At 42.0% G+C, this 27040-nt stretch overlaps 1 protein-coding gene across 1 annotated transcript in view; it reads left to right on the top strand.

The window, feature by feature from the left end:
• METTL24 (methyltransferase like 24) overlaps window positions 1–27040 on the top strand; it is a 46473-nt gene that overhangs the window by 7246 nt on the left and 12187 nt on the right. The window contains exons 2-4 of the mRNA XM_057413227.1: window positions 13335–13433; window positions 17075–17214; window positions 22866–23094. Of these exons, the coding sequence (XP_057269210.1) occupies window positions 13335–13433; window positions 17075–17214; window positions 22866–23094 (468 nt within the window). The remainder of the gene's footprint in view (window positions 1–13334; window positions 13434–17074; window positions 17215–22865; window positions 23095–27040) is intronic.

The following is a 27040-nucleotide window of genomic DNA, read 5'->3' as shown; positions in this document are numbered from 1 at the left end:
GTTTGCTGTCTTCAGCTTGAACTGTTGAATGGAACTGCTGTGAAGTGACCCATACTGCCCTTCTGCCTGTGCAGTGATGCTTAGAGAGTGGCTGAACAGCAGTGGCCATGGCCTCTGTGTCCCACTAAAGGGCAGCAGTTCAGTAACTACATCCTCTGCTCTTACCTCTTTCTTCAACCCCTCCACAGTTGCCCATGTATGGGGTACTGGGTTGTGTGATCTGGTGTACTGCTGGTATCTTGCTAGCAGTGAACAAGCAAGACTGCCTTCACATGCGGTGCACATATGTGCTCAGAGGGGGAAGGATGTCTTCTGCACAAAAGCAACTGTTTGAGCAGGAGGTGGGAAGAGGCGAGCCATGGTATGAAGGCCAGTTGTACAGTAAGTCACAATCTTGTCATGGGGAAAGAGCAAAAGTCCCTGAAAGCTGGGAATTTTGACAACGTTGAAGACAGTGAACACAGTACCAAAAATAATCTTTTATTACATTTCATGTTTTATACTAGAAATAATAGAAGTGAGGACAGTTTTGAACCTGCTGCTTTGCTTGCTCAAGCAGTTCTCAAGGTGGCCAAACTTGCTTCATTGTTTTCTAAAATGCCCTTCTCTGGGGAGAAAAGAGGCCAGAAAGAGAGATCTGGGATGGGTAAAGTTCCCCCAGGAAGACTTAGGGTTTTTCCTTTACATCTCTGACCTTTAGCTGCCTTCTTATGAGACAAATATGTAACTTCCTCATTAGTAAGGCTTTCATCCCAGTTTGTTCAGTCAGTTCTCATCAACATTTACACATCCAGCCAGGCAGTCAACAGAGCTGTGTGTCTGCTTCAAGACTGCAGAGTAGGTACTACCACACCAGATATCTCTCTCATGCCACTTTTACTGAACTGTGGGCATGGTTCAGACTGATGTGCAGCTGGTGGACCTTTGGTGTGAATCCAGAGCAAAACTCCAGTGGATGTAGTAGGGGTGTATCCCTGCTACATCCCTTACAAGGGGTGCAGTACTGAAATGCAGTGGTGAAAAACAAAACCCTCTAACAGCTGCCTTGCAGGCTTGTACAGACAGCATGACAAGCGCATCACTTCTCTTACAAAACAAGTTTAGAGATTTAGATAGCATTTAGAGGGACCTTCAGTCTTCACACAAGCAGTTTGGTTTCGTTGTGGTAGACCATGCTGTCCTCCTGCAGCCTGGCAGTGATGGCTGTCACTCGGCACAGCTTAGATAAAAGACTTAACACATAGGTGAGAAAGTCTGTGTGAGCCATTACTAATCGTTGATGGCATCCACAGAGCCCCCTCTTATCTCTTGTTCTAATATTAACTTGAAGCTGTGTTTGTCTTGGACGGCTGTTCAGTGCTTCAGAGCTGTGTGTGGAGGGTGCGACTCATTTAATCAACTCAAGTGTTTCTGTAGCTAGCAAATACACAAACGTATCTTGGTGAGTATGATCAGCCATTGTCCAGAGCCCTTCCATGCTGTGTCAGTCTAAAACCAAATGGCATTCACTTCAGTGGGACATGTAAAAGGGGGAAAAGAAGAGGTTTGATGTGATTTTACTTTTAATTGTGGTATAGCCTGTATATCTTGGAATCCATAACATGCATTATTCACTCTGTTTATGTTAGTGTTTCTGTATACAGCAGTGACAGGATGACATGCTGTCCTATTTTGTGTTAGCATATCTCTTACGAGTAATAGAAACCATGTGTGCAAGTGGACTGATCCCTCGGGTAGCAGACAGATGAAAGCCATGATTTTGAACTTGCTCTTAGGGACAACTGGGTCAATTTAAGGAGGAGAATGGTGGAAACATTCCCAGCTGGTTATGCAGTATGAAGTGGAAGAGTTTGGACCTTCAATGACATGTGTTTTCCCCTGCCTGATCTTCTGTCCTGTCTTCAATAGACTTGCTTTTAGATGTGCCATCAGGCTCAGGTGCCATCAAGAAAGGCGCTGGCTGTGAGGTGCTGCTGACCTGCGCTGTCAGGGGAGGGGTGGACGAGGTGTCCTCAGGTGACTGCTGGCACCTGAGCACAAGTCCTGGGCCTGGCTCTGAGGGGAGCCCCTTGGTGGTTATTATCCTTTTAAATTTCTGGGGGTTTTTTTTGCAGCATTTAAGAAACCTGCCCTAAAATTTGTGTCCTCCCTGACACTTGTGTAAATACAGTGAATAAATCTTTCCTTATGTCTTTGTGGAATGATACATGTAATAGTTCCAGCAGCTGTTACCATGTACACGGAAATCTTGCTGCTCACCAAAGTCTTCTCTGTATGCTCTGCAGACAGGAACAAAATGGCTTTGCAGCGTTCTTTGAAAATCAGTACCGTGGAGCTGTTTTGGCTCTGCAGATCCCAAATCTGGGGGACTAATGAGGAGCATCCTTCCTGCTGCCACCTCTCCCCAGCGTGCAGTGGGGATTCTCCTGTCTCTGGGAATATAGGACCAGGAGGACTTCTCTGTGAGCCATTAACTTCTGAAGTGTCTTAGGATTCTCACTCAGGTCAAGCCACCTACTTCAGATTTTACATGAAAACCTCTGGGTTTACATGCTTGTTTCAGAAATTGCTGACCAACAGCTCATTTAACAAGTGACCTGCTGACATTTACTTTGGATTCCACCTTCTGATAGATTTCAGGTGCAGCTTCTGGTGCATTGCTGTAGGTTTATCTGGAAGTGACAACATTCTGGGTTGTATCCAGGACTGACTCTGTGGCTCCTGCAGATTGAAGGAATTGAACCTTCCGCCCTTCTTGGGCTGTGGAACACAAACTTTGTGGGCCTTGAGAGCCCAGCAAGGAAAGCTCTTCAAAGCGCCAGTTAGGCACCTCATCTCTCGCAGGGGTATTGCTAAAATAGTGGGTGCTCTGTGTTGTCGCTGTTGGTTTTGATGAGCTGACAAGTCGCTATGTTTTCTTTTTTGTGTGCATGTGACAGGGTGGTCTACTGGGGAAGATTAACCTAGAAGGAAAGTAAGCAAAGAAACAAATACTGGTGATATGCCAGGAGCTGGACCCTGTAGGGAAATGTGTGCAGTTGAAAATGGTGTTGGAACCAGTGAACATTAACACTGTAGAGCTGCTCTCGCTGTTTTAACCTCCCCCTCTTTGCCCCATCCATCCCCAGCCTTCTTCCTCATTCCTCTCCTAGCAGCTGGCTGACTCAGATGATTAGCTGGGAGCTTCAAAGTCAGTGCCCTTTATTTAGCATCCTCTTTCATATTTTACAAAGAGACAGTGTTTGAAGTGCTAGGGGGAAGAGATGGTAATGTCTATTGATACGGTGTGTAATGTTAAATAATACTTGCCACTTAGAAGCCTGAAAATGGTAAAAAACAGTTTGAAACCCTTCCTGTGCCCTGCAGAGTTGACAGCACTAGTTGAGGATTGAGTTTTATCCCAGAGATGAACACTGCAGAGTAGAAACCGCCTGAAAAAGCCCCAGAGGAACAATGAAATTGTTAATACTGATGTCGTGCCTCTTTTTGGACTTTCCTGACGGCTGTTCTGCAGCACTGAAGCTTTCAAAGTGAACTTCATTTCATCCTGACTAGGGCAAAGCAACACCATCTTGTTCCTTTCCCCTCTTTTGAGAAGATTAAACAAGAAGCAATTATGTGTCAATTGGCTGCTGCTGATCTTCTTAGTGTTTCTTCTTAGTTAGATATCTTGATTAATGGTTTGATCTTGCAATTATTATTCATTAGGAAATCTGTGGGACTTCTGGGTACATCAGGAGTTCAGGGTCAAACCATGTAGCTGTTCGGTGTTCTATTCTTTGTAATGCTCGGAATTAGTAATAAAACATTGGAAAATATCATTAACTACAGAGGATGGTGCATATTTGGCCAAGCCCATCCTCCACAGGATTATTATACTTGGGTCTATAGTTGTCATGAACAAAAAGTGTTTCAAAATCGTGTGCTTTGAAATGAGCTTGATATTCTTCTCTTTAAATCTTGGACTTAAAATCCTAACAACTTGTAAGCCAGCTGTCGTTTCCCTTCTAGACATGGGGAACTAATTGCCCAACACACTGTTTTATTTTGCTTGGAAGACTTTTACATAGCTCTAGACTAAGGGCAGTAATCCATAATCGTATCAAAAGCAAGAAAGGGATTATGTTTGTAGACATTTAAAGCTCATATACGTTTCATTCTGTGCAGCTCCACTACCTTGTTTTATTAACTAATGCTTGTATGAAATAAGGAGTTTAAGGAGAAAGAAGTAAAGTTTGGCTTTTTAAGTCTTCCCTGGCTATCCAGTAAAACTCAGTATGTGAACTGATGGTGGGTTGGAGGGACAGAAGCTCCTAGGTATCTACTGTGAATATTTTGTATCTTACTTTAGGTTTTACACTAAATCCCTGTGAAATCTAAATCTAAATAGAAGTCACACAGCCTTTCAGTTTACCCATTAATAAGGATTAAAGTTTATTTACTTTATGATACTATAGATGCCTAAATTATGTACTGCCCTCTCCTGCTCTCTGACATAGAAGGTCCTCCTGGATGGAGGAGAAGGGGTTTTCTGATCTTCAGATCTCTCTTTAGACTGGAAGGTGTGGTGGACTATTTCTGTTTAGACATTTGTAGTCCCTCTGGATGAGAAAGCAAGCTGCACGAGTGTGAAATGCTCTTATTTGTGTGAAGGCATGAAGTTTTACTTTAAAGAACTTTCTTTTTCCCAGTTCTTAGCCTCAGGCCAAGCCTACTGAAGTCTCTGAATCGGCTGCCATAGAGCCGATATCTGTAAATCACAGAGTGCTGGAATTGGCACAAAATATACTTGGCTTATCTGGCTAGCTGAGTATTTACTGATGAGTTCTGTTTGTTGTACACTGTGGTTTGAATATTGCAATGAAGTAAACCTAGAGGAAAATAGCTTTTTGTATTTCAGCTGTTGTATGGATTCTGACATTTCCTGTGTTTTTTCAACTAAAGCACTTCATTTAAAGTAGTTATGAATACAGGTTGAAACTGTGGTCTTGCCTCTGCTTAGCTGAAGGAAGGATTTGACAAGCAGTGACCAGTAGTTGCTCTGTCTCTTTCTTGGCTGTTATCCTTCAGTATTGGCAAAGACATGTAGGCACTTGAAAGAATTCAACTGATTATCACACTGCTTAAGCAGTTTTAAGAATTTGCTTCTATAAATTTCAGTCTGTTCTGGCTCCTGGTTTTATCTCCATCGGATATAAATCATCATGCTGTCAGCCTCTGGATAGCACTGGAATGCTGCTGCCCAATTTATTTATTTTATTAACATAGCAAAGAAATCCCACTTGGTTGTTTTTAAAGTCATGTGTCTCTTAGTAGAGTAAAATCAATCTCTCTTTTAATAAATGTGTATTTCTCCCTGATGTTGCTGGGATTTCGATGGCAGAGCTGTCAGACTTCAGGGACCTCCGAAGGTCTAAGGAGGGGTACTCTGGTGCGATGCTGCCCTTTCCTACCTCTGCAGCTTCCAGTTCCTTTGGTTGCTGTGGATTTATTCCTCAGTGGTAGAGAGGGGTGGTAGTTATGCTATGCAAATAATGAATTAGATGCAATGCTTTCCAAATTCATGAGTGCCTATAAATTAATACTTTGGCAACTGTTCTGAAATGTGTGCTTCCTGTAAGTCACAAACCTGCACCCAGGGTGATGTACATTAGTCGCTGAGGCCCAGGTCTACCAGTGAATTTACGGGAGGGGTGTCCACAGTGGCTAATTTAGACCTGGGATGCTGGTTCTCAGTGCTCATTTCCTGTGGAAGTTGGGATTTTGATTTGAGTTCAGTGGAGTATTAGTCACCTAAATTCTTCTACAGGTCTGGCTGTGTCATGTTAGTTTTGGAAGGCACTCCTTATTCTTCCAAAGCCATTTCTTCTTAAAGTGATAGAAATTCTGTCACTTAAAGTCAGTGCCAAGCATCCCTTTTTTTCTTTGTGTGCTTTTCTTATGAGACACTTGTACGGGGAGAAGACACAAAACTAAAAGTAGAGTTGGACAGAGCTTGAGCGTCGGCTTTGCATCGGAAATGCTGAACCTTTCAAGGTATCAAAGTTGGTGTTTTGCATCGAGGTTGCTGGTGTGGCTTTCCTGCAGGTTAGGCCAGCAGTTCCCTCGCAAGCACAGGAGCTGTCATTTGTATGTGTGTGGCTCCAACGCATCCTGTCAGATGGGAAATCAGAAGCAAAAGGAGCAGAAAATAAACATGAATATTAACAAAGGGAGAGCGGAGGCGAAACGCTTAGCAGCTGCTGACTTAGAGGGCTTGTTATGTATGCGTGTTCAGACTGATTTGCTCTACAAGGGTAAAGAATCTCTCGGTTTCAATTAGCATGCAGCGGTGCAAATCTTTCCTAACGGGAATTGCATTTTCATTTCAATGTAAAACTTTGCATTCAAGGTGCATTGCTTTTTCTCTTTGCCCTGCTAAGCCTAAGAGTTTTACTTATGATGCAAACTGCAGCCTTGGGAAACAAATGCTGATGACCTCTGCTTGAGCAAAGCCCTCTGGGTGATGCTCAGAGCTACATAAGTTGGCATCAGAGCAATTACATCCTGCTCCCAGGCAGACAAATGTGTCCTGCACTGCAGAGGCTTGGAGGAGGTGATGCATGGAAAGCAAGGGGCTAGAGGAGAGTTCCCTATTTCCCTCTTCAGTGAAATAAACTATACATGTCTAGACATAGAAACACCTCTAATTACTAGAATTCTTCATACACAAGTTGTGTTGAAAATTCATTTAAATCTAAGATACCAACTTCTTAATGCAGAAAACAATCTTATCACAGGACTGGTTTCCATAGGCAGGGTTTACCCTAGTAAGTAGCCTTGTTGCACAGGAGAGCCTGACTGTATACGTTACATTGCTTATCTTGGCACAAAGCTTTTGTTCCTCAGCATAGTGTTCCACCATCAAATCTTCGGATAAGGCCATGTAGCAGATCTTCCTGGAAGACACTCAAAACACACTGAAACCAGGGAGGTCATCAGGGGCAACCAGCATGGCTTTACCAATGGCAATTTGTGCCTGACTAAACTAGTGGCCTTGTATGATGGAGTGACTGCATCAGAGGACAAGGGAAGAGCTATGGGTGTCATCTACCTGGATCTCTATCAGGTCATTGATATGACTCACCACAATATTCTTACCTCTGAATTGGAGAGACACAGGTTTGATGGGTGGGCTTGGCTGGATGGATGCATGCAAAAGGTTATAGTTGATGGCTGAATGTCTAAGTGGAAACCAGTCATGAGTGGTGTCTTTCAAGGGTCTGTACTGTACTGGGGACCAATACTGTTTACTTTGAGCAACCTGATGTAGTGAAAGATGTACCCCATGGCAGGGGGTTGGACTAGGTGACCTTTAAAGAGTGGAAATTCTCAGTTTAGGTGGCTGCAGGACTGGGTGTCAGCTGCATTTCCCTGTGGTACTTCCAATGCCTGATGCCTCAGGGGGAACCCACTGCTTTTCTCTCAATACAGCCATGCATATGCGAAGTAGGACCGTATGTAGCAATTTCTACAATATGGCTTCTTAAGTGAAAACCTTGTATGTTTAAGAAAGCCAAACTGCAAAGAAAAATAGAAAATAATAGTAACATTAATTTTAAAAAAGGAAAAGAAACAGTTCAGACATACAGGGATGGGATAGCTATAAAGCCAGCCATGTCAGAAATCAATTCACCTGGAGCTTTAAATATTAGTCATAGTCACTTTGTAAGCCTGTATTTTAAATTACAGCTTACTGATCCTGTGTGTTTCCCTGCTACTTCTAAATTAACAGCATAGTGCAGCATGTTTTTGTGTGTACATCTGTGAGCCCTCTGTGTGGTGCCAATTACATTTAGCTAAAGGGAACTGTATGAATTGGCCTTTCTCAAGGAGGTCTTTGCCAAGGCTGAGGCATACTTGTTCTTTCCTATTGACACCTCTGCTTTGGGGTGGAGTTTGTTTTACTTGTGCCACATATTGCTGCTCTAAACATAAAATATTTAGAGTTACTCAGTGTTGTAACAATAAAGTACAATTAAGTGTTGTTAAAGGCTCACAACTGAAGAGTAGGCTCAGTCCTCTAAAGTAAAAGTTTTTCTGCAGCATGGCATGCATGATAGTGTGATCCAGGCTTCTTCTGTGGTGTTGAATGTCTACAGTGTAGGTGTTTCTGAGGCCATCCTCCAGGCTTCCTTTGCAGGTCATGGAAAGACATGGATGTTTCCAGTGCACGACTCATTTTAGTTATTTTAGACGTCTGCTCTATAGTGAGCTGAATCATTCCCTAAAAGAGCTTCTCTCTCCTGTCAAATAACTTAGCTCCCTAGCCCCTGTGGGAGCTTGCTCCTTGGCTCTCCTCACTGCAGGAATGTTTCCTCATTCCCAGCTCTCCCTGGAGTTGACCAGCTAATTGCCTCTGAAAATAAATGTGGGTGTTCATGAGGGATCCTGCACTGCTGGAGCTGCTCCATGTCGTCAGTGAGAGGAGCAGCATGCCAGGTTTGGCCGCCTCCATCTGCAGGAGCTCTCCCACTCATCTCGGCAGGCTTTGCACTTGTTGCGTGTCTCTCGTGAGGCGTGCTGGCATATCCCATAAAGCCAGTACTTGGGTGGGCTGCAGCATGCTGCTTTCACTATTTAAGCTTCTTTTGAATTGGGGTGGGGGGAAACAAAACAACAAAACCACTGCAAAATAATATGCTTAAAGCCACAGGTGCTCCAGAGGGAGTCTTAAATACAATGATGTCCTAAGCCCCAGATCATATCTAGGGACAGTCCACTCTCTTCAGGGGTTCACTCCAGTAAATACACATTTGCCTTGTAGATGTCTGAAATCTTGCAATTTGAATCCCACCCACAGCATTTTAAACTCATATAAAAGCTCTGTGAAATTTCACCCACAAGCAAGCTCTGTTCTGCTGTACCCTTCCACAAGGGGTGAGCGTGATGATACACAGAGTAAAGCCAGAACAGTTGGAGGTGTGAGGATGTTTATGTAATTTGTTTCTATGGCTAGCACATGTTTATGGCTATTGGAGCTTATTGCCATGAATGCTTTCCACTCACGTTTGGTCCTGCCTCAAATGTGAAAAATCATTGTTGCACGGTTTTATCAGAGGATTTTCTATTTTTCCCTTGATTATGACATCTGTGTATGTATAGACAAGTGTTTTGTTTATCATTTGGAAGCAACAGACTGCTTGGCAGGGCAATGGGATTCCCAAATTATAATCATGGCTAATATGTTTCTTTAATAAACTGCTAAAAATGAGGGAGGTTTAAAGGAGAGAAAAAACAGTTACTGAGTTAAAGATGGAATTATGTAAAACTTCAGTAAATTTTAATAATATAAGTAATTACAAGTAAAAATGGGTAAAAAAATCCCTTTCAGAGTTAAGCAGAAGGGAAGAGAGGGATTTGGCTCTTTGGATTAATGTGCTGAAACTAGGATTGATCTAGAAAGAATGTCATTATTCATGTGTTCAAGTTTATGCTAGAAAAGACAGAAATTTTGCAGATCTACAATTTTACACCTGCTGGATTGTGAGCCTTTTACACATGTTGATCTAAACTTTATATTATTATTTCAGAGTTTTAGGATAAAGAATGTATCCTAGTTCATTAAGGGATTATCAGATGACTATCAGATGAGAGAGAAAAATCTAAACAGAAGTGGTTTCCAGAGAAAAGTCACTGAGATTACTGTCAGGTTGGGCTGTGAAGGAAACATCAGTCCTTGTCCTGAAGTGTGTAGTACCTGGGAGAAAAAACAAACCTTCAAATGCATCGTAGTTTTTCTAAAACAGCAGTGACATAGCCTGAAGGTTTTCTTTCGCTCTGTGGTTATCTCATGTGAAAATTTAGACACCATGCTGGGTAACAGTTTCTGGATATCTGTTACCCTTCTGGGGTAGTTGAAATCAGTGTCCGACCAGTGCCTGTGATAGAGTCTTGCTGAAGACTTATTTTTCTTACAATACTAATTTCAGGTAACATGTCCATAAGCAAAACAATGTATATAGAGGAATACTTCAAGATGTTCAGTATGTTTTGTATGTGGTGTTGTAACTTTCTAGGTACTGTCATCTCTTAATATCGTGGAATTAGGATATGCTGGTGTTTGGGAAACAGTCATGCTGACACACTGGATGAACCCTTAGCCTGGGGAGATAGCACACTGATGATGATAGCCAGAGATGAAGAACATCTGCACCAGTTTTCTGGGTCCTCCTGGGTGACTCTAGGGAGATCTGTCTGAATTTCATATCCAGAGCTGTATAATATGGACTGTAATACCTCCTTTGCTCCTCTTCTGTACTTGCTGTAGAAGCCACCTATGAAAGCAGCTGCTTCTCAGCCTGTTTTGTGCAACAGCCACAGGGACATGCTATTAGCTATTTACTCTGGAGGTTTCTGTGATGCAAGTGAGAAAATCCGAATCAGTTATGTTTGCTTTGAGTAAATAAAATTGCTAAGTCTAGAGAGGAAAAACTTCTCAGAATAATGAACATGTGTTTATCAGGAAAAAAACTGATTTTCACAAAGCAGTTGATTCAGGGGTGCCAGGTACATCTTAGCTGTAGAGTTATTTGAGAAGGCTTATATGGAAACACTATGGAAGAGGCTGAAAGTTACCTGAAAAGCTATAAACAAAGGCTACTGGTGTACATAAGGAATGGCTCCTTCAGGAGGATATTCTGTGAGTCCTAAAGATACCCCTACTGCATCATTGGCACCAGTGAGTTACCTGCTGGGAGGGTGTACCTAGTCCAAGAGATGTACTGTATTTTCACCCCAGTTCAGTGTCTGTGCATCGTATTGTAAAACACTTATTGAAACAACCCACGGGGTGTTTAGTAGGTTTAGAGGAACAGACCTCTCTAATGTATTCATTAGTGATTGAAAATAAGCTGCTGCTTAATAAGGAGCCAGGGACCAAGTGTAAAGTTTGAGAAGCTATTCAAAAGCATTGCTGTCAAACAGGAGCTTGGCTCTGATCTCTGTCAGAAAAGCAGCATCTATATAGTGCTCCTAAATTTAAAGAACTATATAAAAGGTTGATCTCTTTCCATTTTTTTTGTGGGTTTTTTTTTGTTTTTTTGGTTTTGGGTGGGTTTTTTTGGGGGGGTTGTTTTTTTTTGTTGTTTTGTTGAGTTTTGTTTGTTGGTTTTTGTTTGTTTTTTTTTTTTAGGGAAACTGCGTTATTGTGTCAGCGGGGTTTTAATCTTAATTTTCCTGTGTTTGTTGATACATTTTGGAGTTAGTGGGAAGGCAGTTTGGTTTGTCATGTTTAAAATTTTAAGAACCTGAGAGTAAGCCGCAGTAGCCCTCAGATATTGCACTCTGCTGAATAAGAACCTCATTCACATGCTTAATTATAGGGATTTTTTCTTTTTCTTCCCCATCAACTCTGTGCAGAATATTCTCGCTGAATAGTGCCACAATGGACACCCTGCCATTCCCCTACTTAATGAGCTACTTCTCACACAAATAGATTTCAGAATAACTGGGCACAGATGTTTAGGTGTCTGTTTTGGTGGGGGTTTTTGCCCCAGAAAACGATTGTCAGTCTTCATTTTTGTTTCAGCTTTCAAGCCTGTTGAAACGGCAGCATTCCTGTCATTGCAAACGTTATTCAGCCGTGTGAACTGTGACTCATTCCGAAAGATTACGCGCATTTCCCTCCCCAGTGTGCACATGTCCTCCTGCTGTTAGCTGTTTGCAGCCTGCTATCTGCAGTCGGTGGGTCAGGGGTACATGCTGCTGCAGAGCTTTCTTGCTAGCTTGCTCCAGCCTTGTGCTGTACACAGTATAGGAGCCCATGTTTCCTGCAGGCAGCAAGTTTCAGGATGGGAAATGCTACTTTCATATGCTTCTGGGGAAAAAAAAAAGTCTCTTTCAGCATCTCTGTACAACATAAAAAAAATCCCAAACCAACCCAAAGAGCAAACCTTAAAGATACAATAAACCTCATACAGCCCTCCTGGTTCACATTTACTCCAGACTGTGTTTACTTAGGCTGCAAAAATACCAGTTCATGATACCAGCTCAAGGCAAACTCATCAGGTCTGGTGTCCTTTCTGGTGTTGGAGGATCCCCACTGTCACCACTCCTTTTCTCCTGGTGCTGCAGACCAGTCCTGTCTGGGAGCTCAGCATCCCGCCCCTCTGATCTGCCTCCATCCTCTGTGGTTAATTGCCATTTCCTGTATGTTTCCAGGGCTTCTTTTGAAATAAGGTCCTGTGAGAATCGGAATGGTGTTTCTGTTTGCATGTTACTGAACGGTGACATGAACCCATGCGGTAAAAACCTGATCTTGTTTGTTGTGGAAGCTCAGTTAATTGGGGATGATTAAAGGGAAGCTTGATAGTACCTGCCCAGACATGGAAGTGAGTTATGGCACCTGAAGAAGAAAAGCCATGAGGAATCAATCTTAATTTAGTACAGTTTAACACTGTGCTTGTATTTTTATCTACTTCAGGGCAACAGATAACGTGTCTAAGCTTCCTAGTGTGACAAAAGGAGGCACAACTTGGAGAAGGTGGCACAAACGAGAGCACAGAGCCCTGTTGCTCTGCAAGCACGTGCTGAAAGACCTCTTCTGTCCCACTCTGCCTATGTGGGAAGTGTTGCTGGAAAAGCTGTCAGGATCTCCAGGGTTCAGAGCTGAGGGGGCTCGCAGGGAGTGCAGAAAGCATCCACCAAAGCTGCTTCCTACTGGCTAAGAAAATAAGGAGTGGTAGGGCTCCGGGCAGCCACACTGACCTTTTTTTTTCTGTAAAACAAGGAATTCTGGTGTATCTTGTCAGGCAAGTGTTGGACAGGAAGAGGACTTCTGTCAAAGACTGCAAAAAGTTGGCTCTTCCATCAAATCTAGATTTTAAGAATCAGATTGTTTGCAGAGGTTTCTTTGGTGATTTGTGTTTGCAATCCAAATTCTTGTTTCAGTGGACATTCAAGCAGAGATACGCAATAGATATAAAATTATTTCACTGTTTTGCTAGAGGATTTAGTTATTCAAATCTTGGTTTTCTCCATGTGTTTCTGCAAGCCAGGGCTTACTTGGGTGTCCTAGAATAACTGTGTTGACATATGTAGCCTGGATGAAGAGCCCTTTCTTGCTAATTAACCTACATCCGCTTTCAAAGCTGATCATGATAAATTATGGTTAGATGCTCTTTCACCATAGTTCAAACTCTTCTTTATTCTGAAACACTTTGATGTGTAGGCAAGCCCCTAGGAAACTCTTTTTGTTTGAAATTAAATCTCCTCAATTTATTTGCCCTTGCATTTTATCCTTGTACTGAGAAATGAATCCTGTTCTTTAAGGTGTTTTTTGCTTTGCCTTGCAGACTGTAAAATGGCACATAGAGCTACAACCATGGGCAAGTCTAACTCCTTCCCTCGACAATGAGGCCTTGAGGTTCCTGAAATACATTAGCACTTCTCAGGTAGGTTTTTCATTTCAGTCTCCATCTAGAAAACAGCTTGTCTGGCATGGGCTGTTCCTGCTCAGATAAGGAGTTAACCTCACACCAGACTGGTTTTGAAAATGCTTTATTTCTATAGTGTAGAATGTTAACCTAGCACTGACATTCAACATGAATGTAAAGGTCAAAACAGGGTAGAAATAATGCATTATTTCCTTGCTTTCCAAATGGGTTTGTGTCCTGACAAGTGGAGGTGAAATTCCAGACGTGGTTCTTCTCTCACAGATGTAGAAAAGTAGAGAGCACTCTGTAATGAGAGAACTGCATATTCAGCCACTCCACTTCTCAATAAGATAACCAGGCTCATTTTAACTAAAAAGGATTTATTTGAAGTTCCCAGTAAAATGAGAACAGGGCATCAGTCCCTAACTTGGACAAATCGTCCCAGTAGAATCCTTATATTTTAAGGGCAAAAATGATGACCTGGAAAATTAGTGGTTTTATGTGCTTTTTCAATGGTGACATTTCCAAATCCAGATTGTGTTGACAGATGCTTCCAGAGTTCAGCATATGTGGAAATTGGGCCATCATATCTTAATGGAGGCATCACTTCTGTACAATAGCATTTGTGCATGCATTTTGGGTAATAAAAAATGGAAAAGGTGCTGAATGCTGATAATTCTGACAGGGTGTCTGCTTTTGGTACCCAGGCCTATCAGCTGTTGAGCCATGAATGCAGATTTAGCTGCACCATTGCTTACTCTGGAGAACAGAAAAAAGCCTCAGGTGTTCATGTCACTGATATATCATTCACATATGAAATTCTTTGTTAATGCAATGCTTTCAAGGCTGAGATGTGATTCATTTGAAACACATCTAAAAATATGCTGCTCTGCTGATGGTGTGGTAACTGTGAGGGAAGCAATGTGATCACTTAGCTTCCAGTTTCTTTCCAGTGGGTACTCCTGGCTAAATCCTCAAGAAAATGACATCTCTGCCTTCACTCATGCCAGCACTGAGAGGGCAGGAGGCAACATGATGGGTATGGAGACAGCAAGAGATGTGTGTAGAGCTCCTTGTTCTGTTGTATAGAAGTTTATGCCGTGGAAACATGTTAAGCTCAAAATGCCCTTCTTGGTGACTTAATAAACTGTGGCAGATGCTGCTAAACTCCTCTCGTTGGGTCAAAGCCTACAAGGGCATCAATTAGTAGAGAGTTTATTGCTTCTGACACACTAACCAAGAAGTTTTGTTCCCAGAGTAACTGACCGTGGAGGGGAACACACAAACATAAGTGAAAACAAAAAAAGAGACAAATCCTCATTCCTGACCTGGAAGATTTTATAGATTAATAACTGGCAGGATAACACCACGATTGGTTAGAGCACTTCTGGAAATGGGATCATCTTATGTAGATGAGCATGAGATCTCATTTTCCTTGTTTGCTGAGCAAGTGTTTACTAATTACTGTGCCTGAGTTCAGCTGCCTGTCATTAGTGTAGGGTGTCTCAAACTGCTGGAGGGGGGAGATGCCACGTCAGCAGGGTCGGGTTGTATCCAGGAAAAGCTTCTTCAATGCTGGTATCTAATGATCGGAAGAACAGTGTTATTTGTACGATAGTAGTGAGTAAAAGCCCAGAACAGGATGTGAACTCAGAGCATCAGGGCCTGTAAATCATGCAACAGGCTGATGATAGTGCTGAAGGCAGAGTTCTGTGCTTTTTATTTTATTTTATTTTTAATTTTTGGTAGCAAGAGCTACTAGGTAACAAGAGCTGTTAAAAATTGCTCCAAATTCTGAGTGTTGTAATTGCTCATAATGTCATGAGCCAATTAAGTGGCATCATTGTAGAATCTTAGTTCTCTGTAGAGAGCACATTATTCTTCTGTGTCTTAAAATTAGTGCTTGTTATTGTAATGCCATTTATTCCTTGATTGTTCTGCGACTGAAGGGAAATGGGTAATGGGGTGCAGTGCAAATCATTACTTAAAACTTAGTGAATTCTGAGAGCAGCAGGAAGAGATGCTATATTAGCTTTTATGAATTTTCCATGGGAATTATGAGCTGAGCAGGAGCAGGGAGGCAGTGATCCAGCATGCAGCTTTTTGGATGTAATTCTCCAGGTAATGATCTTTCACAGCTTAAGATTGTTAAAGAATGAGAGTTTTATTTACTTATAATAAGGCACATGGTGTGCCTGACACAGCAAAGGCTGCCTTCCAGTTTTTACTCCACCCCTGTGTAAAATTGATCCATTTCTGTGGTTCTAGGTGGGGTTAGACATGTGCTTTTTAGTTTGGCTAAAACCAGGAGCTGAGCCTAGGCAGGCTGCTGTAGAGGAAGGAAGGAGCAGGATGAGAACAGTCAGTTCAGGACTGATGTGTAACCTGGTTTTGTCTCTACTAGTGTTCTTTACACCATTTTTATTGTTGGCTTTCTGGCAGTGCCAGCTCCCATCCCTGCAGCCAAGATTGGTACTAGGCCTAAAGAACAATTTTTTGTCATGATGGCTCGGCTGTGTTCCTGCAGCTCTTCTCAGTCTCTGCTTTCCTATCTGCATGTTCTCATCCTAATGCAGGTGCCCTGCAACCTCTAAATTTGCTGGCCAGGCTGTACATTGTTTGAAAAGCCCTTTGACAACCACCTGTAAGCAGGTGCTGATGCAGTGCAGCCCAGCCTCTCCTGGGCAGAAGCAGCCACAGCTTTGGTGCTTCTTGTCCCTGCTACCGGCTTACTGCTGCTGTGGTGGCAGCTGTACACATTGCACTGGCTTTCTGTTGCCTGATGTGCCCTGGCTCCTGAATGTTGGAAAGGTTGCAGCACACCTCAGCCCCATGCCTACCTTTTTACCAGACAGATATGGACAGGCAGACCTGGTGCTGCAGGCACAGGCTCCTTTGCGGGTGTCACTCACTCCACGAAAGCCATAGGTTCACTGGCTTGGTCACTGCTGTGTTTTGGCTGTTGCAGGCTGCTGCTCAGCTGCTGGCAAAGCTGACTTCACCTCTCAGTTGAGTGATTTTCGACACTTCAAGTTTTCTGAAGAATCCAGTGTGTTAAGTCCTTGCTTTTTTGTCTTTATGAGGACTTCGACTTACAGTGTTCATCCCTGCAGAGGAGGATGATTTCTCTGTTCAGTTAAGCACTTGCTTAAATCCATTTGTTGTTGGAGAGGGGATGTGTTGGGTTAATAATCAAATCCCTTCTGGAACTGAGATGAAGGATGCTTTAGATAAGGTATACAGTGTACGTTGCAGTGACACTGCAACTTGAGATTACAGGCTTGAATTGTGACATGATTTTAGCATTATTCAGGATGCAGAATCCACTCCAAGGTTTGAAAAGAAAAATAAATAATAATTTTAATGCTGAAAGAAATTTTCTTGGGAAAATTGATTTTGGATATAGTGCTAATGCTTAATTATTTGCTTTTCAAATTGCATTGCTAACTGGGGCGTTATGTAAACCTCAAATTTCACAAAGCAGAACAGATGATCAGGGAAAAAAAATCATCACATCTCCATAGCCATGTATCAGATTGACAAACAGATTTAAATAAAACCAATTAACATTTTCCTTCTTTCCGCTCTTTCCCCAGAAGGCAAATTAAAAACAAATTAAAAGTCCTACCTTAAAATGAAACATCCTTTGATTTCAACAGATTTCATGTGAGCACATGAACCTGAACAGCCTGAGAGGGCATTCTGAAACTGCAAAGAAGCCCTGGCCTGTATGTCTTGACGAGAGGTTTAGCCTCATTCATCGAATCAGAAGCAAGCAGTGCCGTCTCTATTCTCTTGGGTAAGTGCTCTCTTTAAAGACAGCAAATTGTTTCATGACACCTAGCTTCAAAAAGCCCTATAAATGCAACATAGGCTACAACAAGGTTGCCTTTTAAAATACAGACCTGTTGAGGTCTGTATTTTATATTGTACTGTATACAATTGTATTCTATACAATCTCTTTTTAGGAAACAACCTTTCTCCATGAGGGTCTTTGTTTTCCTTTGCTTTTCTAATGTTGGTATGAAAACAAGTTGCTGAATGGTGAGTGGTAGTTCACATAGGAGAAGATGGAAATTAGTGAAATAGACTGAGAAACCTACAGCATCTTCCCTGAGCAAAAATGACTTGCGTACTTATAAATCTTCATTAACTAGACCTGGGACAAATTAGTACATTTCCATATGAAGGTGTGTTTGCTAAGCACTTCAGGGGTGACATGGGCCAAAGTGATAATAAAGGCCATTGTGGCTTTATTTTACAACATTTGTAGTGTTTGTGGTGTTTACAGCTCTTGAGATTGAAGTTTTCACTCTTCTCAGAGCAAGTGCATTCACAGGTAGTGAAACCATGAGTGCAGTCTGTTTGCCTGCTATTAAAATACTGCTTCCTGGGAGGATGAGGGAGGTCATCGGGCCATGCTGGCCTTTTGCATTACCTGTCAGTGCACAGGTGTATTAGGAGAATGATTGCTGGGCTCTGGAGCTTGTGTCACACAAATCACCACATGGCTGCTGCCTAATAAAAATGTTTTTGCTGTCCTGGGAGCCAGCATAAGGTTAGAGGTGTATTGGAAGGCTTCATCTCCCTCCAAACAAAGCAGGTTATTTTTGTGATTTTGCTGCTCTGGGTTTGCAAGTGGTGGATAGCAAGGACCTGTGTCTGAATGGCATTTCTCGATGATTAGCACATGGCAGTTAATGCCAGCATTTAATGTAGAGCACACTGCAGCCAGAGGGGGTGTTGTCTGTTTAATTTGGGTAGGCATATATTTGGATCAAGCTTATGTTGAGCTGAAAAAACCAAAATCCTCAGAGGGTGAGCAGTTCTCTGGTTTTGTTCAGCTGCATTGCTCCGTGGCAGATCAATACCATGCCCCTTAGAGACAAATCACATATACAGAGAGGAAATTCCTCTCAACTATTGTTGCTTCTTATTTTCTGAATATTCTCTGCAGTCTATTTCAAATTATACTTACTTGGTTCTAATGCAAAATACAGGTTTAATTCCACTGCCTTCCCTCCACACACCCCCCACCCACCCAGTTTTTCATGTTCCTGTGAACGTTAGGAGAGACCTGTCCATGCTAAGGTTCAGATATATCTGCTTGGCTGTAGTACTGGCTAACTGCCTGAGGCTCCTAGTAGTCAGCAGGGAGAGGCGGGCACATTCAGGTGGAAAATCAGCTAAGCTAAATAACATTTTGAAGGTAGGTACAGCTTTCCTTTGATTGTAGAGGAAGTCTGAGATAATGTGGCTGCTGGCTTTAGATGTCTTGGCAATGTACCCAGAGTTTAGTAGAATTAATCTAGCCCTTGCCCTTCAAGTTACACGACCATTAATATTAGACCTGAGCTCCTGTATTAATGTCCCTTTTCCTTTTTGCTATAGACCAAGTGTGGGTTGAGAATGGTTATTTTTGTTGAATTAGCCAGTTGGCACAATGCAAAGTTGACTTCATCTGTGCTGGGAAATGCAGATTTGTCATGAGCTGACCAGCACAAAGGTAACTTTCTAATGTTTTTTAACAAACTTGAGCTAGCGCATGTATTATACAGTGCTTTGTATGTTGTGCTGGTTTAGGTATGCTGCAGGGATCCTGAATGACAGATTTGCTGTACTGATGGAACAGTAGGGCTTAGCAGAGATTGAAATTGTTGTTGGCACAACAATCATCAGACACACATGTGCAGTAAATACCCAACCATGATGCATCACATGAAGCAGCTAAAAAAATAAAAGGAAAATATTTGAGGTTAAGGAGGAGCAGTCTTCAATCCTCCAGTTTACTTCTGCAGCCTTTGGAGCACAATTCTCTCCGACTCATTTCCTTTAGTTTATGACAGGCAGAAAAGTAATCTTGTTCCAAGTAAGACAAAAATCCCCTTTAAACATTTTCGTTTTCTCATATACTTCATAAAGAGCGAAGGGGGAGCAGCTGCTTCCAATGAGAAACATTCTCTGTAGAGAGGATGGATGGAGGACAAATGTGAAAGTTCAATGTGAGTGTTACTGGGAATCCTGAATTAAATCCGTGTATCATTAAAACCGGAACAATTCATACTGCCTAGGCATTTCTGTGGAAGAGGTTACTTGTGAATGGGGGTGAGAAGTGTCTGAAACATCTGGAGATCTTTTTGAATTAGTATTAGTTGCTTCCACTACTGGGTGGCAGCAATGTTTTTGCTTGGGTGACAGGATTTCCCAGTATGATACATAATTGCAATATGCATTAGTGAGCTCTAGTTATTAGTGCTAAATCTGCTTAGATTAAGCTAAATCTGTTACAAACACCACAGGCAGGCACTCAAGCTGGGATAATATAAATAGGATTTCACAAACTTACCAGTTAAGCTTTAGGGTCTTGCTGCAGTACTGTATAAACGCCCTTTCAGGTGGATCTTAAAATGTAGGGGCTTTAGGATCCAGGCAGGGGATACTTCTTTTTTCCCACTCTGCAGAGCTTGGTTATCCTCCTTTGAGAAAGAAGAGGAGGAGAAACAGCACATAAAGGGAAAGGTGCACCTTAACATGCGTATTTCTACAGCTCTGTCCTGTGGTCTTTGTGCGAGCTGGAGTATCTGCAGTTATCAGGCTGGATCAGCTACAGGTGTTCCCTAGAGCTGTGCTGGAGGAGACAAAGCACCTTTTGTGCTACCTGCATGCTGGCTGCACTCCAGGGTGATGTGGGGGCCAGTGTGATGTTCCAGTTCAGTGCAAGCTGCAGCCCAGTGTTTATTCCAAGTGGGAGGCTCTGTGTGTTGTGACCCTCTGTGAACCCTGGGAGAGGGGACAGCCAAGAGACACTGCTCCCTGTGGTGCTGCGCTCTGCCCTGGTCAGCATCCCTGCCCTGCTGCTGGATGGGAGCAGTGCCAGCAAGCCCTTCCTTCCCACTGGCACGCAGAATAGGAGAGCCATCCCTCTGCTGCTTTGAATGCAGCACCTCTGCTCCCATTGCAGAGGACTGAATGCAACTACCGACTGTACCCAATCTCCCTTCTCCTTTACAGGAAAAATAGGTCAGTGTACTTAGCATTTTTTTATTTTGCTGTTGCTGGAGGCAGCAGCTGCTCTCTCCTGGTGATGGGGAAAGGCCTCTCCAGTCTTCTGTGTGTGAACTCCATGCCTTTCTTTTAAAATCACAGTCCCTTTTTAAGTAACACAAAACCTCTCTTAGGAGACGTCATTTGCTTGCCTCTTTTCACACTGTGTTATCCCCTAGCATGATCACGTGTGAGCCAGTTCTTTTGGAGATGACCTCATTTTCTCTCCTAAATATTTGTTGTTGGTTACATCTCTCCTCAGGCATAAATTTGAGCTGTTAGCTAGAGTGACAGAAGATATATCAGCACCTTCTTCACTGTCATTATTTTTTTTCCCATTTTGCACCACTGTGAACCTCTCTTTGCAGTCCACGTGAGTCGCAGTCTGTTTGGAGGCGGCCTGAGGTTTGTCTACATCAAAAGCATCTGGTCCTCTATGTTGTACCAGCTGGTATGATTTGAAGTGTGTCACGGACACATGTGTCTGTTAGTCGCTGGTAGGCTCATCACTCTAATGCTGTAACTGTCCCCAACAATTCACATGTTCATTTCTAGCCAGCTTCTCATTCCTAAGGGATTACACTGGTCTTTGTCCATCAGTGTCCCTTTTGTAGAAAGCCACACACAAGAGAATATGTCAATTCACTTGGTTAACTTCTGAACTTTTTACTAATGTGTGTTGAATTTATTAAAAGGAAACTCCTCTCTTTTCCTCCTACGCAGCTGTGCAGGCTGGAATCATGTGAAATAGAGTTCTTAAAAGCTGTTTCTGCAAACCCTGTCTTCTGCTTTCCCAGGATGCCTGAAGGGGAAGGTGGCTGGGGAGAAGACCTTCTAATAAGGCACCATTACACTGTGCTTAGCCAGTATCACAGCAAGTGTCATACCATACTGGAAACTTCCAAAACATGTGTTCTTCCAAACATTGTTTCATGAGTTGGATTCATTTTAATTTATCTGTGTGTCATTTATGGAAAATGTTTAGTGCTGGTTTAATGTCGTACCATAGTGTATCATGATTTAAAATGTATTGTGTTTTACAGGTTGATGCAAATAGATTTTAGACTCGCACCATTGCTTAGGATAATTGTGGTGTAGTGTAGCAGGTGCTCTGACAGTATGACTAACAGTAGTGCCATGTAATGGTTTGTGTATGATAGATAAATGCCATGCTGTTAGTACATAATAGATATTCTCAATTAGAACAACTTGTTGAAGTGCTGATTTAAAAGTCTTGAGTCTCTTCCCAGCACTACATGTGTGTATAATTTAGCATAATTTAGGTTAAGTTTAAGGTTTCGTGCATGATTTGAACCATGTTTGGAACAAGCTTGGAGGAGCAGGAATGAGGAGGACATCCTATTTTACGCAGTAGCAGAGGCCTGTGGTCCAGACGTGGTTATAATGGTAAATACCAGAATTTTTTAGTTCTAATGTACCCTTTGTGAACCAGCTGGCTGTAGGAAGTGGGAATATGGCATAGCCTTGTAAAGTACATCTTCTTCCAGAGATGGGGACTGAGCCCATGCCACTGTACGATGAGGCTATTAATTTTTCCTCTTCTGTGGGGTCTTTGCCAAATTAGCAGCAGTTTTCTCTGAAGTTGTGTAAAAACTCTGTTACTGTTGTGAAGGAGTCATTTTTAGATTTGCCTTTTTTATCTGTGTCTTCTTGTGCCCAGAGAAAGAGAGGCATGTCGTTCTTGTGTCAGTATTGTATAAATTTTAAATGTATTTGTTCTTCTGCTTATGGCTTGGTCATTGGAAATCAGTGCAGTGGGGACTAAGGAAAGTTGTAATCTTGTCAAGAAAAAGCAAATTGAAAATAGAGGAATATATAGAGAGAAAAATATGAATAGATGAATAATAACAGCACAAAGGGTCTAACTTTTAATTTACTTTCTTATAAATGATGTCAGCTTCTGAATTACAAAGAAGCTCTTGGGAAGGTTATCAACCTGGCTAAAAGTGGATTAGTTCTTGCCTTGAAAGGAGCTGTTCATTCTGACTGTATGCAGTATATAGCTTGAATTTTCTAGTGAGGTTAGTTCAGCCCATTCACTTTGGTAGTTTAATTCTATAAATTACCAATGTCATTAAAAGTTTCTTAAGGTCAGTTATGAACGTGACATTGGGGAAAAATAACACATGTTCCTTTAACTTTCCTTTATCTAACTACTTATTCCAAATCTTCAGTAGCTGTTACTGTTGACCATTAGCTTTATTTCTGGTTACCTCATCAGAATTAGGGTTACATTATGTTCAGTACTGTGGATCTGTCCCAAGAAGGAGCACAACAGATCTTCCACTTTGGTTCAGAAACAGAGGTGTTGGATTTTACTGTAAATCATCAGAATGTCCTAGTTCTTTTTGTGGCATTAATAGTTAAATCTTTCTGCTTTTGTAGGCTAGGCAACAATGACAACCAGTTTGAGACAAGCATGGCCAACAGTGGATGCGAGGTGCATCGCTTTGACCCCAGCATCAAGTCAGCACACATTCAGGAGGGTCGGCACCTCTGGTATCATCGCCTGTCCATTGACTGGAGGGATCCCAATCCAGCCATTGCTGCTCATAAACTTCACAGCAACACGAAGAAGCTGGGCACAATATTGAATGAATTTGGACATCAGAAGGTAAGGACTCAGGGGTCAGGTTTCTGACTGCAGGGTTAGCTGCTGGGAAAACTGCAGAGCTTCCTCCTTGCTGTCTCAGAAGTATGAGCACTTGGTAGGGTTATCTCGTGACAGCAGATCTTTTTTCAGCATTACTTGTAATGTGTTTCTTGGAGGGGTGCCTTTTCTGTCTTGCTTTTTCTATCTGCTCATGACAGCTACCTTGAGTTTAAAACACTAGCCATATACTAAATACTTCCCTCCTCCTCCCTTCCTTTTCCCTTCAACTAGCTGGTGACATTCAGTGCTAGTAATTTGAGTCCTGTGGAACTTCTGGTCTTAGCCTGAGTATGAGCACTAAGCTACTCATTCAGCCAAGTTTATAAAGAGTGAAAAAAAATATTTGCAACAGTGATTAGAAGAGAAGAGGTAATGGATGGGTTGCTTACATTCTCAAGGTCGCTGGTCCTAACTGCAGTCATCGACAACAAAAACATCCTGTTTTGAAATTGGCAGCCATCTGTGGGCTTTTTTTTTTTAACATTTTCCAGTTTGTTTTTAGGGAACTGTAAAGACATTTGAAATCTTCAAGCTTCAAATAAGTGTTGCCAGAATACATTTGAGGAAGCTCCTTAGGCTGCTTTTAAGAGAGATTTTTTGTTCAGAGGCTATACAAGCATGAATTCAAATGCTGATATACTTATTTGCCTGAAGCTAGTTCTGCTTCTCTTTATTTTTTTTTTTAAGAAATAGACAGCCTGAGCTAAGGAGAAGCTTTTCTGTAAGATTTACAAAACCAGCAGAGCAGTGTTTGTTTGGTTTGTTATTATAAACTGCAAGATGTCCTTTTCAGTTCACTTCTTGCTTTTCTTTAGTATTTTCTTTTGGTTCAGCTCTACTGATTGGACCGTTTTGAAGATAAGAGCATAAAAAAGCTTTTTTCTGCTTCTTAGTCATACTGTAACTATACTAGGCTCTGCATTAGTGAAACATCTGGGAAGACAGGGAGGTGGCTTTTCTTTGACATGTGCCTTAGATTGAGTGTTTTGATTTTAGAAGAATTTGTCACACAGCAAATGATTAATGACCTGGTCCAGAGAAAGCGCGAGTCTTGTGATACACCAGGCCTACTGAGAACAGTCAGTTCCCAGGTTATCATGGTAACACAGAATGATTGTAAGACCTTCTGTGAATGAGAAGAGTGTAGCTATGAATCTCAGTAATATACCTTTCTGGGTGAAAGCTGTCTGACAGGAAAACAGTTGGCTCACACTAGCCAAGGAGCATAATGCACGTATTACACATGCAATCAGGCTTTGTTCTAGCTGCATACACATAGCACAGGCTTTGGTTAAGTATGTTGGCACATCATGAACACTGTATATAACCTCTTGCTCTGTTAGCATTCAGGTAGCAGCCATGTGCAAATTATGACATTAGTGAAGTCAGATGCTGACTTTATCTCAGTGAGGATAAAGCTGTTACATACTGTACAATCTTCGTTACTTGTGAAATACCTGAGTGGGCTGACCCTCCTCACATTGTTCTGTTTAGTTTTCATCATTTGGCAGGCAGCCTGAGAAGTTGTATGTCATGTAAAGACACCAGTAAACTCCAGTTTAGTAAGAGAACATTGAAGTAAATAAATACTGTGACAGTCAGTTCTGGTGAATGTGAGTGGAATGTTCCCTAGACCAAATAAATAAGTTAATTCAAAACAGTTTCACAGAATATTTTCCGAAGTGGTTTTTTTTTTTTTTTTTATTAGAAAATTAGAACATGCTCTTCATTCTGTTCTTTTTAATTTTAAAAATCCTTACGCCTACCCTCAAAGTCACTCTGTTACCACTTCAAGGCAGGAATTCCAGGCAGCTGCATTTGAACTTAATGCTTCGTTTTCTCCTTGCTTTTATTCTTTGTGATTTGGTACTTGATCCAAGACCCTCCAAGTGATTGAGACTATTTCTGCTGATGCCAGAGACTTTGGATTGAGCTCATGAAGAGAGGACAGACAAGGCCCCTTCTAATTCTTGCCATTGTAGCCTTGAAAAGAAAACATGCAATTTGACAGTTTTGTGTGCAAGGGAATTGAACAGTTTGAATGGGCTTGTTTACACTCTGACTGGGATGAGAGCACACCTGCTATTCTGCAGTCAGTACTGGGACCTCATCCATAGAAAGGGAAACCCATCTTGATATTATGGCAAGAAATACAAACAGGGTTTTGTTGTTACAGTGGATTTGAGGAAAGATTAAAAGAATTGGATCTTTCTAATTGTCTGTGTGGCATAACAGTCTTCAGTTCTCTGGCGAGTGTAAATAGCCTGGAGGTAGAGGACTTATCTAGTACTATATTAGGATAAGACTGACAAAAGAAACATGTAGTCAGAGTATTTGGGGGAACTGTTAGAGTGTGAAATCTTTTAAGCCTTGGAATAATCTCCAAAGGTTGTCAGGAGAGTCCTGTTTCCTAGTACACAAATCTCAACTGAGAATTTACTGGTGTATCTTCTAAGAAGAGCAGTATTTTATTTGCCACAGGAAAGGATAAAGCTGTAAAAATTGATCCTTCTCATCTTCCCTCCCTTCCTTCCACCATTTTTTTTTCTGAACATGCACAGTTTGTAGCACACTGCTGATAAACAGAGCAAGAAGAGGAGAAAGCCCCAGGATTTTCTGTCTTATTGCAGTGGAGTTCAACTTTGTGAAACCTTTTGCTTTCATGTTCTCTGACTACATACTGGGATGCTACAGTGCTGATGTTCCCTGTGGATTAGTGGTAGGTGGATGGGGAGCTTCTTACAGAGTTGCTGGATCATTCAGTTCAGAAGTAATCTTGAGAGGCCTGTAGTTTAATTCCCTGCTCAAAGCAAGGCCAGCTGTGAAGCCAGACCAGGATATTCAATGCTTTATGTACTCTGGTCTTGAAAACCACTGAGTTTTCCCCAAAATGGACACTGCACAACTTCTCTGGGCCAGCTGTTGTCCTGCTTGACTGTCCATCGTGAAGAAGTTTCTCCTTATATCCAGTCTGAAAGCCCCCAGTTTCAGTTTATGCCTGTTGTCTCTAGTCCTCCTTCTGTGTACTGCTGAAGAGCCTCTCTGCTGTCTTGATGAGCTCTTGGTAGGTTCTACAGACCGATCCATCATTCAAGGCCATCTCATGCCTAGGTTGAACAAGCCCCGTTCCCCCAGTCTCTCCTTGCAGGGCAAGTGCTGTAGTTCTCTACTATCTTGGTGGCTCCCAGCTGAGCTCACCTCAGTTTGCCATTGTCTGTCTTGTGGGGACCGAAACTGGATGTAGTTATCTAGATGCACTCCCACAACTTGCATTACTTGGCAGCATAGCTCAGCAGTGGATGAGATGGTTGCTTGGAAACTAATAAAGCTAGAAATGAGAATCTCAGAATGCGAAGTAAAACCTTAATTTTATCAGGAGGTGCTAAGGGGTGTAACTTTCAGTGGACTACAGGCATTCAACTCCTGCCATTCAAGTCATTGTGAGCAGTGTAGGAGACCAAACTGTGTCATTGTTTACTATGAAAAGAAACACAAGGCAGTCCTTAAGTCATGATTTTGATTTGAAGGTGTTAATTTACACTGTCTCTTCACAAAGATTATTTTTTTCCCTGTGACAACCTGGCTATCTGCTTCATGTTATTGAACAGGTCAGATTTAGGGTTTCAAAAGGAAAAACCTCCTCCCTTTCACCTGTTACTTATTACTCGACACTTCAAAACACTACACCCTGAAGCCGTTTTGATTAATAACCTCACCTCTTCCTGGGCAAGTAATTTATCACTTGCTCCTCTCCTAAAGCAGTTACAATAGAGTCTATATCATGCTGCACTTACAGTTTTCAGAAGACTGGTGTGAAAGGGCAAAAATTAAAGAGAACAGATTTACCATTTTGGCTTAAAATTGGCTCTGTTTGTAGTACACAAATAAATATAAAATAAAAGCCCTG

This window comes from Pezoporus wallicus, unplaced genomic scaffold (genome assembly GCF_028554395.1).
Source record: "Pezoporus wallicus isolate ANWC-B61680 ecotype Strahan unplaced genomic scaffold, APGP_CSIRO_Pwel_v1 contig_7505, whole genome shotgun sequence".
In the NCBI taxonomy this organism is placed as follows: domain Eukaryota; kingdom Metazoa; phylum Chordata; class Aves; order Psittaciformes; family Psittacidae; genus Pezoporus; species Pezoporus wallicus.
This window is presented reverse-complemented; position numbering and strand designations above follow the sequence as displayed.